General features: G+C 47.4%; 1 protein-coding gene across 1 annotated transcript in view; it reads left to right on the top strand.

Annotated features, from left to right (window-relative positions):
- LOC123368708 (NACHT, LRR and PYD domains-containing protein 3-like) overlaps positions 1–16,908 on the top strand; it is a 35,333-nt gene that overhangs the window by 6,378 nt on the left and 12,047 nt on the right. Inside the window, exons 2-5 of the mRNA XM_045013753.1 lie at positions 161–1,886; positions 6,329–6,418; positions 13,624–13,797; positions 16,520–16,690. Of these exons, the coding sequence (XP_044869688.1) occupies positions 161–1,886; positions 6,329–6,418; positions 13,624–13,797; positions 16,520–16,690 (2,161 nt within the window). The remainder of the gene's footprint in view (positions 1–160; positions 1,887–6,328; positions 6,419–13,623; positions 13,798–16,519; positions 16,691–16,908) is intronic.

The raw sequence follows: 16,908 nt of genomic DNA, 5'->3' as shown, positions 1-16,908 counted from the left end.
GGAATGCTGGGTGAAAGAGGGCAAGGAAAGAATAGAATGCCACCAATATCTTGTGCTGCCCAACTTTTGTATATAACCAATGAGTGGCAGTTCACATGACCTTTGTTTGAACAACTGTACTCAATATGTCTAATGCTTCATGCCACTGTCATTGAATTAGATTACCAGAAGAAGTATAGAGAACATATGCAAGAAGAATACCAAGTAGTAGAAGACAGGAATGCTCACCTGGGTGAATATGTGAGTCTGGACAAAAGATACATAAAACTGCTTATTGTAAAGGAACATTGGCAGCGAGAGGAGAAAGAACATGAAATAATCACCAGAGGAAGGAGACACGCAGAATTGATGGCTCAACAACCCAGCCTCACTAAGATTAGTGTTTTATTTGACCTCAATAGAAATAAAATAAGCCCCAAAACTGTGGTGTTACAGGGTGCTGCTGGAATTGGGAAAACAATGACAGCAAGAAAGATCATGTTGGACTGGGCAGCTGGAAAACTCTATCAGAAAAAGTTTGATTATGTTTTCTATATAAACTGTAGAAAAATAAATCGTGTTACTGAAGAGCAAAGTGTTGCTGATTTGGTTTTAGACAATTGTCCTAATGGAAAAGGACCAATTAAAGAAATCTTTGAGAAGCCAGAAAAACTCCTGTTCATAATAGATGGTTTTGATGAATTGAATTCCTTGCTAGATGATGAAGTTGGTCTGTGCACTGACCTATTTGAGAAGAAGCCGGTGAAAACCATACTGTGCAGTTTACTGAGAAAGGAAGTTCTTCAAAAATCCTGCTTACTGATCACTACAAGACCAACTGCTCTGGAGAAACTAAAAAATAATTTGAAACGTCCATGTTATGCAGAGATAATGGGATTTTCTGGAGATGACAGGAAAGAATATTTTCATAAATTCTTTTGTGATGAAAAAAAAGCAACACAAGTCTTTAATTTTGTCAAAGAAAATGAAATACTCTTCACCATGTGCTTTATCCCAATTGTGTGTTGGATCATCTGCACGGTTATGAAGCAACAGATGGAAAGAAGGGAAGATCTTGCACAAACTTCAAAAACAATCACATCAGTATATTTGCTTTTTCTGGCCTATTTACTAACAGATCATTTCAATGACTCAATGCATTTGCAAGAGTCTAAAACTAACCTGTGGAAGCTTTGCTCATTGGCTGCAGATGGAATTTTAGAAGAGAAAATACTGTTTGATGAAGGTGACCTGAAAAAATACAATTTATCTTTGTCTACCATTCAGTCTCTCTTTCTGAATAAAAATATTTTTAAAAAAGATATAGGACGTGAAAGTGTGTACAGCTTCATTCACTTAACTTTCCAAGATTTTTTTGCAGCTCTGTTCTATGTGCTAGAGAAAGATGAAGAGACAATGGAAAAATCATTGACTTCTATGAACCACTTGCTAAACCTTTATGGAACATCTAAAAATAATGATTTGATGTTAACCGTACGTTTCTTGTTTGGTCTCTTAAATAAAGAAAGACTAAATTACATGGAGGAAAAGTTACATTGTAAAGCATCATTTGCAAGAAAGCTGGATTTATTGAAGTGGTTTGAAGCAGAAGCTAAAAAAATCTCCTCTCTGCCCTATAAGACCTCTGAGGAACTGCATGACCAGCTTGAGTTGTTTCACTGTTTGTATGAGATTCAGGATGAAGAGTTTGCAAAAAGTGCAATGGATAATTTCCAAGAAATTAGATTGGAACACATCAGACTTACAATAATGGATGAAATTGCTCTTTCATTCTGTGTGAAGAATTGTTGTAGTAAGCAATCACTTTACCTATGTAATTGTATACTTGGGATTGGAGAACGAGAAGAAGGATGGAGAGCAAAGCTACGGAAATGGTTATTTCCTCGGTAAGTATCACAGTTTATTTAATAGCAGCAAAGAATCCTGTGGCACCTTATAGACTAACAGACGTTTTGCAGCATGAGCTTTCGTGGGTGAATGCCCACTTCGTCGGATGCAAGATCCGACGAAGTGGGCATTCACCCACGAAAGCTCATGCTGCAAAACGTCTGTTAGTCTATAAGGTACCACAGGATTCTTTGCTGCTTTTACAGAACCAGACTAACACGGCTACCTCTCTGATACTTGAGTTTATTTAATATAAATCTGTAAATCCTTAGAGTGGTATCTTATCATGTCACCATTATAATCCCCTTTTTCAGAGGTTTATAAGATATTTGCAGATTTGTTTTGGTCTTTCCCAGTAAGATGAGGTTATGCTATCCCCCTGGCTCTGGTCAGGTTGAGGTAGCTGGGTCAGAAAACCTCATCACTCCAGAGTAGGCAGGAATAGGGAAGCGAGGGTTAAGCAGAAAAACCTAGAAACAGCTGGGACCCATTAGCTTCCTGGAAAATTAGCTTAGATCAGATAGAAGGATGAGGAAGTTAGCTCCTATGGTATGGAGTGGTTAGCTAAGTACCTGTCTGCATTGAAGAAGCTGGACACTGGAAATGGAGCAAACATTTTAGCTTCACCAGTGCTGTATAGAGGAGAAATGTAACCTCCCTGTTCCTACTCAATACACTCTTGTTTATACATCTAATGATCCCATTAGCCCTTTTAGCCATAAACTGCACTGGGAGATCATAGGCAGTTGGTTCTCCATCATAACTCCAAGTCCTTTTCAGACTTGCTGCTTTTGAAAAGAGAGGTCCATATTTTTTCCTCTGTGCATTTGACCCTATCAAAAGGCATGTTGTTTGTGTGGTACAGTTACCCAGAGATCTATAGAGCTCTGAATAAGTGACCTGTCCTGTCCTACACCCTTCTCACAGTAGCAAATGAGGTAGACCTCCTCAGCCCCACCAACAGCTGAACAGCAAAAGGAGAAGGTATAAGGACAAGAACCTGGGTTTGTAGCACCTGGGACAGCTGATATTCCCACAGTGCCAGAAGGAGGCCATGCAGAGACTTAGCCAGGGAGCCCCATGGAGAATTGTCGCTGCAGGACGTACTACCCAAGAGACTCAGAGTGATGGCACCCTGTGGTCCTCTGATTGGCCAGGTGCCCTATTTAACCCCAGGGGTTGCCCCAGGAAGTTATCTGGGGAGCTATGCAGATTTTGGCCTGCTGCAATGCCAGAGTTTGCTTGGTCTCTTGATCTCCAGGCTGACCTTGACTGATTCCTCCAACTCCTGCCTGGCAACTTCCATCCCTAGTGAGCAGAGCTCAGCCCAGCTGTGACCGCTAGGACAGACCCACTTCGCCCCAGTCCTTCACAGCAGGATTAGCAACAGACAATTCAGAAGACTCGCAAATGGAAGCTGACTGTAGCTCAGCTCCTGCTGCTCCTGGACTCTGTACTGGCAGCCAGGCATCTGCCTGAAGCCCTCAAGCAATCACCTCTTGTTCCCTCTCCACTAGCCTTAGCATCTTCCCGAAGGCTACAATCCAAGCCATGCTGTTTCCTGCACTGCCTAGTTACTGGCCATGTCACAGGTGTTTCCCAGCCATTAGTCGACATCTTACAATACAGCACCACCTTGCTGCTGATGGAGGCAGAGCTACTGCATTCTCCCTCCTGGAGAGAAGAGATATTGATCTGTGTGTAGGCTCTGTTGGGCAGTATCCTTGATTTCTTCTCTTCTGGATAGTAATGTGTGCAGCTCTTAACTGCCAGATGTTTCCTGCCCACCCCCTTCCCTCAGCTCAGTTATGGGACAATGTGAAAGGGGCATTATTTGGGATAGTCTCCTCCTGCATGGATTCAGATCCTGAGTTAAGGGCAGGAGCTGGAAGCAGTGAGCAATTCACAGGCTGCTGTCGCTACTGCAAAGCATTAGGGTCCCTTCCATTGTTGCTCTCAGATCTGAGGATCCAAAGATCTACCATATAGCGCACTAACTTACTCCAGTTGCTAATGGACCCAAGAGGCGAACACTGCAGACAAGGATCAGTGTAACATATGGGAATCTGTGTCCCGGGTCCTGGTAACTAGATCTGGAAGAAAAAAATTTTTTTCTGATTGAAAAATGCTGTTTGCAAAACTGAAATTTTCCATGAGGATTTTAGTTTTGTCCAACCCCTCCCCCCCAGATTTTATTTTGAGGAAATAGAAAGTAGCTGCTTGCCTGGAAGGCTTTTGTGAGTTTCAATTTCTGTTAGTGAAATTGACAAAAGCTTTCCCAGAGGGCTGCCTTGGCAGTGTGCGGGGTTGTTCTGCCTCCCCCTAGCTCTGGGGGAGAGGAAGGCAGAGGACCCACAGTGCATCCCCACCTCTCACCTAGCTCTGGGAGATGGACAGACAGAGTGCCTGTGGTTTTGATGTTTCACCCTGGTTTGAGGCAAAACATGTTCTCAAAAAGTGAAATTTTCCATGGAAAGGTCTACCCTTTTTCCATCCAGTGCTTCTTGTAATAGCTGTGTGTGTGGAAGGGGACTGTAAAATGTCTGTCCCTCTAGAGATTAGCCTCCTTGACTCCAAATTAAAGGAACAGGTCCATTAGCCTGAAAGCATCATCATCATCATCATCATCCTTCGTACACCTTTGGGGTGGAAGGCAGACATCCAATAGTGCCAGTCATCCCTATGCTTGGCTTTTTTTCCAAGTTTTTTATATTCAGCTGTAATAATACCACTTCAGCCATTATTGAACTACAGAATGTGCCTTTAGGTCAGTCTCTCTGTCTCTTGCCCTGGAGTCAAAAAAGAGATGCCTGTTTGGGAAGCCTTTTATTGAAAATTCTTAAAAGATGCCACAAATATGTCCATCTCTTCTTCCATATTACTTGTATTGTCATAGGTAGTTGTGCCCATTCTAGCACCTCTTCACTACTTATTCTGTTCCCTCATTTTACTTTAAATAGTCTATGCAGACACCAGCAAAGAACTCTGTTAAATTTACATTGATTGGACTTACTATTTTTTCCAGGACTCTGCTCCATATAGATCTTAAGTTTTGATGATTTTGCTAATCATAATTGACTTCCATATTGTAGTGAGCATTTGAAATACAGTACTCGATTCACCTATTCTGTGCTTTACATCAAACACAATCACCAATATCATGAATGAGGCTGCTCAGATAAGTTAATTTATTAAGATTTTCAAGGCTTTATCTCTCAAATAGATAAAATTATTGATACATAAATTATTTTTAATAACATCTATATTTAATTGATTAATAATAACGTGAACTTGCTTGGCAGAATTTGCAAGACCATCTGTCTTTCACTGCATGTCTTCAACTTATTTATTTATAAGACAAATGTCACCTGCAAAGTCTATGTCTTCAAGCTCCCTATGTACCCACACAATATCCATTTCCAAACTGACAGTCTGTCAAAGTCAATAGCAACTCCAAACAAGGTAAGGGACAAGATACAACCTTGCCTGACACCAGCATTAACATTAAACCAGTCTGCTAACTTTTGGCTTATCCTCATGGCACACTGAGCATTCTGACACAAATTTATAAAAAGTTCAATGATTTTCTCTGCCACCACAATTCCCTATCTACACGGTCAAAAGCCTTTTGGAAACCCACAAATTCCAAGAGTACTGGCAGCTGCCATTTCTTGTTTTGTTCTGCAGTCTAAATAAGTTCAACCTTGACAAAAACCAGCTTGTTGTTGTCTAAGTCTGCGGTCTATGGCTTTTAAAGGCTTGTCTACATGGAGACATCAGGAAAGTTAATCTGAATTAACTAAAAGGTATGAATTTTAAGTGGATTAGTTAAACTATATTAAATCCCTGTGTGGATGCTGTTATTCAGAATTAAAGGGGCCTTAATTAGGTTTAATTTAATTCACTTCCAAAAGCCACAGGGATTTAATGCGGTTTAACTAATCCATTTCAAATTCACACTTTTCGTTAATTCTGATTTTAGGATGATAGCACAGAAAACTTTCCCTGGGACTGAAAGCAATATAATCTTGTGTCAGTTGTTACAATCATCCAAATCTTCTTTTTAAGGGAGTTTGATTAAAAACCCTCTTTTCCATTTTTCTGGGATATATTCCTTCTCCCAAACCAAATTAAAAAGGTATAGCAGGATTTTCACTGAAAGCAGCAGCTCACCCATAACTCTCTTTTACATAGCCCAGCCACTAGATGTGACAAATGCTACAGAGGGCTAGTGTGGGTTACACTGACATTAGGAATGAATAGCTAATGTGACATCAGAACAATAGACTGTCGTGTCTTCAGATGCTTCTCTCTCTCTGTTTTTTTTAAATAGGATAATAAATGTCAGCTGTGGAATAAAACCTACCCCCCATCTTCAGGGAAGGCGATAGGAAATCTTCCAGTAGGAAATGATATTTAAAACTTCCATTCTCTCTTCTAGGAGCCAACAGACGAAAGAGCTGAGAAATTCAACTCCAGTCTCATTGTGTCAAGGACTGAAGGATCCAAACTGTAAACTAAAGACAATATCGTAAGCAAACTCCTCTCTTATGGTCCTTTTGTTACTGCTGCTATGCCAGGAGTTGGGCAGCAATGCATTTCTGCCCATTGTCTGGTATTACTCTGTATTCCATTTGAAGTGTCTCTCTGAGCTGCAAATCATAGTAAACATCTAAAGACTCAAACTCCATTTGACATGAAACCACTAAACTAACCCTGTGGGAAACCCTCTTCTCTGCCCCCACTCAGTAAGGAGGCCAGGTGCTGGGCTGATGCACAAGGTGGTGGACTCTTCCTTACCCAGGCCACAGAATGGCTGTGGAGTTTCTTCGTGGAGACTAATCCAGCCTAACTCTAATGATGAGAGAGAGACCCACCCTCTGCACAGCATCTCACACACCCAGCCTACTCCTGCACAGAGGATTAAAGGGTCACTGTGGCCACTGAGAAAGGTGCTGGATTTGCCCCTCAGTGAACAAATGTCCTCTGTTCTCTTCCTTAAATTGTCTCCTGGGGACAGGGGGGTGATTGTTGAATGTGCAGAGACTTGGGACACTAGGGGAAGTGACCAAGTGACCTTCATTTCCTGCTAGCTGACAGCTTTTATGCTTCTCACAAATGGCCCCCTGGTGGCCTGTCTAAACTATGGCTGGCTCTAAACAGCTACTATAAATGCTACAGTTCTTGCTTAGGGCTTTTCTATGCTGAGAGTTAATGTGGAGCGAGCTGGGGGGGGGCGTGCACCAAGTGGCTGTGTGGGGCTTGCTGCTACGCACTAAAGTCCCATAGCGCACTTTGACCCTCCCATTCAAGAGCCTCATGTCAGTTATTTTAAACCGTCTTTCCAGTGTGATACCTGTTTTGTCCTTTACTGAACAAAAGTTAATCACACTTGCTGTGTTTGTACTTTTCATTTCATCCCCACCTCTGTCTGTTTTGTCCCTCTCTCAGCACCTGCCCAGCTGTGCATACTTCTCAGCCATCTGACCCCCACCCACCTCACTCCCCTGAACATGCTACCATGTTTCTAGGAAACAGCGATCTTGGTGAAGACCAGGCACTACAAGTGGGCATAACAAACAGATCGCGGGGAGGGGAGTGGAAACGGGAGGGGGAGGGAGAGAGAGGACAAGGAGAAATTACAGTCACAATTATCTTAATCAATCATGTCCATATTTTTCATGTTTCTGATGGTAAAGTAGACATATTTTGTAGGAAGGGTATATTGTTTTCTAGGCAAAAAACTGTAAATCATCAAGATTATTCATTTATGGTGTGAGAATGCTACTAGAACAGACCCTGTAAAACCTTATCCATGTTATTAGTCTCAGGGAAGTGAAGGGGACACTGCTTTACTTAGTAATTAATTATTTAGTACTAAGGACTATTTGTGTGAGGCAGAATTGCAGGAGCAGGCCTCAAGTTATCAGGCCCATATTTCCTGAAGTGTGGTTAAGCTGTCCTGTCTCCCTAATGTAACTATACTGTGAGGTTGTATACATAGTTTTCAGTCCCCCAGAATTACATTTTAGGCTCCCTAGAGGTGGGAGCTGGTTCCTGCTCTCTGATAGGCTTGGGGTGGATGAATCGAAAGAAATCTCTGGGAGTCAAGAGTGTCACAGCTGTAAACCCCTGGATTGACCAGATGGTCAGAGCTCCTCCAGACCAGACCACATGCCTCACTCATACTGTGCCTACAGAAAGCGAGTTTATAACAAGCTTTTAAAAAATCACTAACCAATCTAGCATGTCCTGTGTGCTGTGTGTCTGTCCTTGAAAGCATGGCTGAAATCTGTTGTAGGAGCACCAGTGATCTGTATGCTATGTATAACCTGTATGCTCAAAAGGTCTGTTACACTTTCCTCTCTCCCCCCCCACCCCTCCCCTCACGTCTCCTCTCACTCTTTGAATACCTGTGAAGTGGCTTTCCCCCTCCCTCCTGGAATGCTTGTGGGATGAATGGGCTGGTTGAACAGCTGGAAGATCAGAAGAGCTCAGTGCCGCCCAGAGGATTCCAGGGGCCCGGGGTCTTCAGCGGCGGGGGGCCCTTCCGTTCCGGGACCCGCAGCCGAAGTGCCCCGAAGACCCGCGGCGGGACCCCCCGCTGCCGAATTACCACCGAAGCGGGACCCGCCGCCGAAGTGCAGCCCGATCTTCGGCGGTAATTCGGCGGCCGGGGGGGGTCCCCACCGCGGGTCTTCGGGGCACTTCGGCGGTGGGTTCTGGAATGGAAGGGCCCCCTGCCGCCGAATTACCGGGCTGCACATCGGCGGCGGGTCCCACTTCGGTGGTAATTCGCCAGTGGGGGGTCCGTCCGCCCCCGCGCGGAAGGACCCCCCCGCTGGCGAAGACCGGGAGCGAAGAAGCTCCTGCGCCCTCTTGCCCCGCCCCCTCTGGGCGGCCCTGACCCTATCCACCCCCCCCAGAACACCCACAATCCAAACCCCCCCATTCCCTGCCCCCTGACCGCTCCCCCAACCTCTGCCCCCTCCCTGTGCCCTGACTGTCCTCAGGACTCCCTGCCCCTTAGCCAACCCCCCTGGCCCCAGCCTCTTACCCCGGGCTCCCTCCTCACCCGGAGTCTCAGCGCCTTGCCCGACAGCCGCAGCGTGTCTCCAGCGGGGCCTGAGCTCCGTCCCGCTCAGAGCCGCGTGGTGAGGGGGCGGGGCTGGGAGCTCCACACCGAGCAGAGGGAGCTGAGCTCAGCCTGGAGCTCCCAGACCCGCCCTCTCACCACGCGGCTCTGAGGGGGCGGGGCTTAGGGGCCCCTCGGAGACACGCTGCGGCGTTGTCTGAGGATGCCGCTTGATGTGCTAGGGCTCCAGGAGAGGGGCGGAGGCGGGAGCCTCAGCTGTTCTCTTGGGGGCCCCTGCGGAGCCCGGGGCCCGGGGCAAATTGCCCCCTTTGCCCCCCCTCTGGGCGGCCCTGGAAGAGCTCCCAGATAGACAAGGTGTCTGGGACTCTAATTAGGCAGCACTCACACACCCAATGCATGGACACTGCATGGACAGTGTCCGAGTGTGACCAACCAGATGCAGCCAAGTCATCTCTAGTCGCAGGCCATAAGGGGCAGGTCCTTAAAAGGGGAAGGGGCCATGTGCTCAGGAGTGCACCTACAAGACTGTACCTCCCATGAAGGTCCTTTGCCCGGACCACCTGGTCAGTGGTTCGCTGCATTGCATTTCAAACAGGGCCGCCCGGGAGGGGGGGCAAAGGGGGCAATTTGCCCCGGGCCCCGGGCTCTGCAGGGGCCCCCAAGAGAACAGCTGAGGCTCCCGCCTCCACCCCTCTCCTGGAGCCCTAGCACATCAAGCGGCGTCCTCAGACAGTGCCACAGCATGTCTCTGAGGGGCCCCTGAGCCCCGCCCCCTCAGAGCCGCGTGGTGAGGGGGCGGGGCTGCGAGCTCCGGGCTGAGCTCAGCTGCCTCCGCTCAGCGTGGAGCTCACAGCCCCGCCCCCTCACCACGCGGCTCTGAGCGGGACGGAGCTCAGGCCCCACCGGGGACACGCTGCAGCTGTCGGGCGAGGCGCTGAGGCTCCGGGTGAGGAGGGAGCCGGGGGTAAGAGGCTGGGGCCAGGGGGGTTGGCTAATGGGCAGGGAGTCCTGAGGACAGTCAGGGCACAGGGAGGGGGCAGAGGTTGGGGGAGCGGTCAGGGGGCAGGGAATGGGGGGGTTTGGATTGTGGGTGTTCTGGGGGTGGTGGATAGGGTCAGGGCCGCCCAGAGGGGGCGGGGCAAGAGGGCGCAGGAGCTTCTTCGCTCCCGGTCTTCGCCAGGGGGGGGGCCCTTCCGCCCGGGGGCGGAAGGACCCCCCACTGGCGAATTACCACCAAAGCGGGACCCACCACCGATGTGCAGCCCAGTCTTCGGCGGTAATTCGGCGGCAGGGGGCCCTTCCGTTCCGGGACCCGCCGCCGAAGTGCCCCGAAGACCCGCGGCGGGGACCCCCCCCACCGCCGAATTACCGCCGAAGACCGGGCTGCACTTCGGCGGTGGGTCCCGCTTCGGTGGTAATTTGGCGGCGGGGGGTCCCGCCGCGGGTCTTCGGGGCACTTTGGCGGCGGGTCCCGGAACGGAAGGGCCCCCCGCCGCCGAAGACCCCGGGCCCCTGGAATCCTCTGGGCGGCACTGATTTCAAAGTGCCTCGGGAAAACTTACCTTCATTGCACCGTCCAGGGCTGCACTTTGGGACACTTACCTTCAAGGATCCTAACATCTCCAGTGCCGTGCCTGTCCTGGGAGCATGAGTATGCGAGTATGAGTGTGACCCCCCCTTTCTTTTGAGCTTAGCTATCAGAATAATAAACATGCTGCTTTCTGTCAAACTCTGGTGGGTCATTAGTCCTCTCTAAGCTTACTAGCTGACCCAATTTTGGGTAACAAAATCCTGGCCCCATTGATGTTGATGACAAAACTCCCATTGATTTCTGTGGTTCCGGGATTTCCTCCTATATATTGGAAGCACGTTAAAAATGTTACATTGCTTCATTCTCAGAACAGTTCTTGCAGGACTCGGGCTCATTTTTCTGTTACTGCTTCTCCCCTCAATGACCCTTTTGCTCAATACAATCCCTTGCTGTGCTTATCTGTGACCAACAGGTGGTGCATATCCCCTTTGCAGAGGGGTGAAGGTGGGAGGCAGACAGACTGGGCAGAGGGACAGAAACAGAGAGCGGAGGACCTTGGACGGGGCGGGGGTGAGGCAGTGACATTTTGTGTGTCTACACTGGAGCTGGGGGTGTAATGTCCAGCTCAGGTAGACAGACCCACACTAGCTTTGACTGAGATAACATGCTAAAAGCAAGCATGGCTATGGCCACGTGGGCAGTGGGACCAGCTTGCTGCCTGAGTCCGTGTGTAGGGTTCTGTGTGGGATTGTACTCAGGGCAGCTATCCCAGCCCACCTTTTGTGCCATGGCTACACTGCTACTTTTAGCACGCTAGCTCAATAACAGCTAGCCACGTACGTCTTCCTGAGTTGGACATTACACCTCCACCTCCAGCACAGACAGGCCCTTAGTGACTGGGAGCACATCAGTACCCTGCCGGGAGAACATGGCATCACATAGCCCAGAGTTTCCCAAACCGATTGTTGCTGTGCTCCCCTTCAGAGACTTGTCTCATGTGTGCACCCCTCTCCGAGCTCCGTCCCTGGTGAGCATGACCTGATCTGGTGCTGGAGATGGAGCTTGCCCTACACTCCTCCAGGGCCCTAGCAGCTTCTGTGTCCTGTGGGGCTGGGCTCAAGTCCCTGCTGCGAGCCTTATGATCTGGTGCATGGGGTCACAGCACCATTCAGTTCTGGCCCGGCCACTCCTCTGTCATGATGGAGGAGTGGCTGGGGCGAAACTTGAGTGATTGGTGCTACAACCCTGTGTGCCAGGTCACAATGCCACTCACTCAAATTTGAGGGGTGACCAGGCCAAACCTGAATGGCACTGCCACCCTGCACATTTTGTTTTTAAGCATGGGGCTCTATCCAGCACCAGTAAAATCCTAGCATTTCCCCCCCGCCCCCGATACCCTTGTCACATCTCTCCAGTGGGGCACGCCCCTCAGTTTGAAAACTCTTCCCTGCTGTATTAGTTTGAAAATTCCAGGGGCTGGGCGCAGAAGCCTGAGCACTAGGCAGTTTGGGCATCCAATAGTGGGAACAGGTTTTCAAAGAACAAGCATTTTGGTTTGAAAAGCCCCTGTATTCTAATTACCCAAATCTTCTGGAGGGTCCCCACAGAAGGGCCTTTAGGAGTTCCCTCTGCAGATACCGGGATATAGTCACATGACATGTCTGTAACTGGAAATTAGAAACAATCTGATGGATTACAATAGAGACCATTTACCAAATTGCTTTTCCTGCTTTGGTCTATTATATTTTGTACATCACATGCTTCACATAAGCCTGTGATTGAACCCAAGAGAGTATAAACATTGGTGCAGCTAAGCAGGGGAAGGATTTGCCAGCATTTGGAGTCTTTAACACAAGACTAGATAGCTTTCTAAAAGTCATGCATTAATCCAGCCCCAGAAGGAATTCCATGGCCTGTGTGTGCAGGCGGTCAGGCTGGGTAGTCGTGGAGGTCCCTTCTGGCCTTGGATACTGTGAATCTGTTGGTCCCCTGTTCATCCCCTTCCTTCATGGGCCATGGCAACAGAATTGCCTGCATCACCCTCAACATTCTCACAATGCTTGCAGCTCTGCATTCAGATAACAACTGTAATCAGATCAAATCTCATGCTGCAGGGGTCAGGAAGGAATTTTTTCTCAATGCACAGCTGGCTTGGTGTAGTCTGGGTTTTTTTTCTGCCTTCCGCTGTAGCATTAGAGTTAAGGCACAGCTGGAGATGGGAGAGTGGATGGCGTGGACCGGTGCTCTGAGGTGGTACAGATAACCTGTCTTTTTAGACGTCTGACTGGGGTATCTTGCTCATATGCTCAGTCATATATTGATCTCCATATTTGGGGTTGGGACGGAATATCCCCCAGGTCAAATCAGCAGGGACTTTCATCTTCTGCAGTGTGGGGCTCAGATCACCTGCTGATATTGTCTGGATGTATCTCCCCAAATCATTTCCCTGCCTTTGCAGGGGCCTCAGCCATTGGTGGCACCTCAGTCTCTCTTGTTCTCTGCCACAGGGGTACAACAGTTTAGTTTCCAGAGGACTGAAATGTTTTGGGCTAATTAAAGTCTTTGGGCTTAACATAGGGGTAACCTGGAGGTGTTTAGTGGCCTGTGATATACCAGAGGTCAGACTAGATAATCTTGTGGTCCCTTTTGGCCGTAAACTCTATGAAACTATGGAAGTCCACAACTGGAATCAATCACTAAGCGGTGATTCTTTGAGTGACAGCACATATGTGTTCCACTGCCGGTTTCCAATTTGTTTAGAAGAAGCAGAAACAATTACTAACCTATTCTGTAACTGTTGTTCTGTGAGATGTGTTGCAGATGTCCATTCCACATCCCAGCCTCCTACGCCTCTATAATTGAGTCTTTCTGGTAGGAAGGAATGGAGGTGGGTCGGGGGCAGCTCCACCCTTTATACCATGCACAGCAGCACGTGCCAGCCCCTGATGATGGAAAAATCTCCAACCACAGTGCACTGGGCATGCAGATATTTCTAAAGTGGAAAGGACATGTGCAATACAACTTGAAGAACAACAGTTATGGGACTGTTACTAACCATTTTTTTTTACAGTGCAGAGGTAACTTTGATCTGTCCATTTCTTCCCTTCAGCTTGTCCAGCTGTAAACTCTCATCTGCTTTCCCTGAGAACCTCTCCCCTAAGACCCTCTTTACAAACTGTGCCCTGGAAAAGCTAGATCTGAGTGCTAACACACTGGGAGACTCAGGACTGAAACCTCTGTGTGAGGGACTGAAACATCCACACTGTGAGCTCCAGACACTGCTGTAAGTAACCCAGCGCTGTATTTTGTTAGTACTGTCTGTGACTTTTCACTAACCTGTGTGTGTTGTTTCACCCATCTGTCTTGTCCTTGCTTTCAGCTTATTAACTCTTAGGGCTTGGCGACACATGCAAGTTACAGCGCAATAAAGGAGCCCCAGGTGCCCTAGCTCACTCCCTGTCCACACTGGCAAGGCACGAAGAGTGCTCTGACTCTGCGGCTACCCCACCTCCGCGAGAGGAATAATGTTTGCTGCGCCTTGGCTACAATGCCCGGGCATCAGTGTGAACGAGGCGTTATGTTACTGCGCTCTTATCGGCCTTCAGAAACGTCCCATAATCTCCTTAAGTCAAATGGCCACTCTTGTCATTGTTTTGAACTCCTGTAGGAATGCGGAAATGCCCTTTCAAAGCTCCGTTTCTGACAGCCGGCATGCAAGCCATTACTGTGGAATGCTGTGAGTGAGAGAGAGAGGCAGGGAGGAGGGGAGTCTGCTGCTGTCTGAACTTACAAGACAGCATGCTGACATGCTCTCAGCCCCCCAAAATCCCATTCTCTCTCCTCCCACATACACACAACACACTCCCTGTCACACTCCACCCCCCACCCCCATTTGAAAAGCACATTGCAGTCACTTACATGCTGGGATAGCTGCCCAAAATGCACCGCTCCCAGTGTCGCTGCAAGTGCCGCAAATGTGGCCACACCAGTGCGAAAGCAGCTGTCAGTGTGGACAGACTGCAGCACTTTCCCTACTGAGCTCTACGAAGGCGGGTCTAACTCACAGCGCTCTACATCTGCAAGTATAGCCATGCCCTTAGAGGCTATCACTTTTTTATACAGCACCTAGGACACTGAGGCCTAGACCTGGTTGAAGCCTCTATGTGTACTGCAATTAATCAGTAATAAATACCATCAAAAACAATGAAGAGACCTGTGGCACCTTAAAGACTAACAAATTTATTTGGGCATAAGCTTTCATGGGCTATAACTCACTTTGTCAGATGAATAGATGGGTGTTACCTTACCAAGTGGAGGACCAGTGCGAACGAGGCCAATTCAATCAGGGTGGATGTGACCCACTCCCAACAGTTGATGAGAAGGTGTGAATATCAAAAACAGGGAAAATTACTTTTTGTAGTGAGTCAGCCACTTCCAGTCTCTATTCAGACCCAGTCTGATAGTGTCAAGTTTGCAAATTAATTCCAGCTCTGCAGTTTCTTGTTGAAGTCTGTTTTTGAAGCCATGTGCTGAGATCCAGCCCATTTTGCAAACTAAGCAGGAGTAGGATGTGTTGGTATATGGTCTCAAGTTGCAGTGGGGGAGGTCTAGGCTGGATATTAGGAAACACTGTTTCACTAGTAGGGTGGTGAAGGCACTGGAATAGATTACCTAGAGAGGTGGTGGAATCTCCATCCTTAGAGGTTTTTAAGGCCTGGCTTGACAAAGCCCTGACTGGGATGATTTAGTTGGGGTTGGTCCGACCTCCTAAGGTCCCTTCGAACCCTAATCTTCCACGATTCTATAATATGCAGGGCAGGAAATCCTAAGCTTCTGCAGGAAGTGGTGTTGATGGATCTTTCACTGAACATCCGTGGTGGGAGTCAAGCCACTGTGCTGACTTCCTTCAGTTCTGCCACCATCTTAGCCAAGCGGCTCGACTTTTCCATTCTCATTGAATCCCATAACCAGAAAGTCAAGCGCCTTGTAACCCTTCCTTAAAATTGAGTGTGACCTGCTTTCTCCCTCTCCCTGCTTGCCCATAGCTCACTCTCCACTTTACCAAGATAGGTACATTCCCCCAAGTGTGGATGCAATCATACAGGTATAAATGTTGTTGATACTGGTATAACTTATTATCGTATGGGAAGGTGATCACTATAGTTCTCTTCCACTGTTATCCTAGGCGTTGAACATTTCAGAATCATTTAAACTTTGTTAGTTTCAAATGCAATGGCTTTGTGTTAAAAATCAATTGAAAATGTTTTCATTTGAAAATAAGACAGTGAATCAGGGAACGTGGGTGTAGGCATGAAAACTGCAGTTTAATGAGCTTACAAAGCTGTTAGAGAAGAACTTAGCTTGTTAACCATGGCCACCGTACAGCACAATATGAATCTTCCCTGTCTGTGACCTCTGCTGGGTTGTGCACTGTGTAACATTATTGACAGATGTTTAGAATTTGACTGCAAGTTGAAATACCTGATGCTCCCAGTTAATTCTTTGCAGCGTGTCATGAAAAGCATCAAAGTGCCTATTTTCCATATCATTTCTTGTGGCAGAGGTTGAATAGCCTGAAACTTTCTTTCCATTCTGCACACTCTTCTGTCCTATTCAAGGTCAAAAGGGAGACCACTCCACAAGACATACCCAATTGGACATTCAATGTCCAAAGCAGCCAATCACAGCTTGGCAGGTGGGGATATGTGCACAGAATGTGAATGTCACATTATCAGATGATTATCAAATTTCTGTATTTTTGTGGGACACTCTCTGAAATATTCCAAAAATCTTCTTGCATTGTGTACAAATAAAATCTGAGTCAGGAATTCATCATGTAATTAATTTTAATAATTAAAATGCATTGTATGACATGCATACAGACTCTGCATATAAACAATGAAACTACCAAGTTACCAGAAAGGACGTTTCTCTGCACTAAGTGAAGTGAATACTGACCCCTTTATGGAAGGAGATGGTTACTGTTCTCTCTGTTCACCCTGCAGGTTGTGGCAGTGCAGCCTCACAGCTGCTTGCTGTGGAGATCTCTCTGCTGCCCTCAGTACAAACCAGTCTCTGACTGAGCTGGAGCTGAGTGGGAATAAACTGGGAGATTCAGGAATTAGACTTCTGTGTGAAGGACTGAAACAACCCAGCTGTAAACTGGAGAAATTAGTGTAAGTAGTTTCTGGGTTCCTTGATACCTTCCTTGTTACACCAGCCTTTGCAAAAGTGGGCTCTAATTTTGTACTAATATTTTGAGGTCCTATTTTCACTTATGAAATCACCTGCATCTGCAGGTGCAACTGGACAAACAATCACTAAATTGTGAGCACAGACATTTGAGCATGTAAATTTGGGTTTTGTACATTCAATCTGATGGTTGTACACAAAT

This window comes from Mauremys mutica, chromosome 4, assembly GCF_020497125.1.
Source record: "Mauremys mutica isolate MM-2020 ecotype Southern chromosome 4, ASM2049712v1, whole genome shotgun sequence".
Taxonomy (NCBI): domain Eukaryota; kingdom Metazoa; phylum Chordata; order Testudines; family Geoemydidae; genus Mauremys; species Mauremys mutica.
This window is presented reverse-complemented; position numbering and strand designations above follow the sequence as displayed.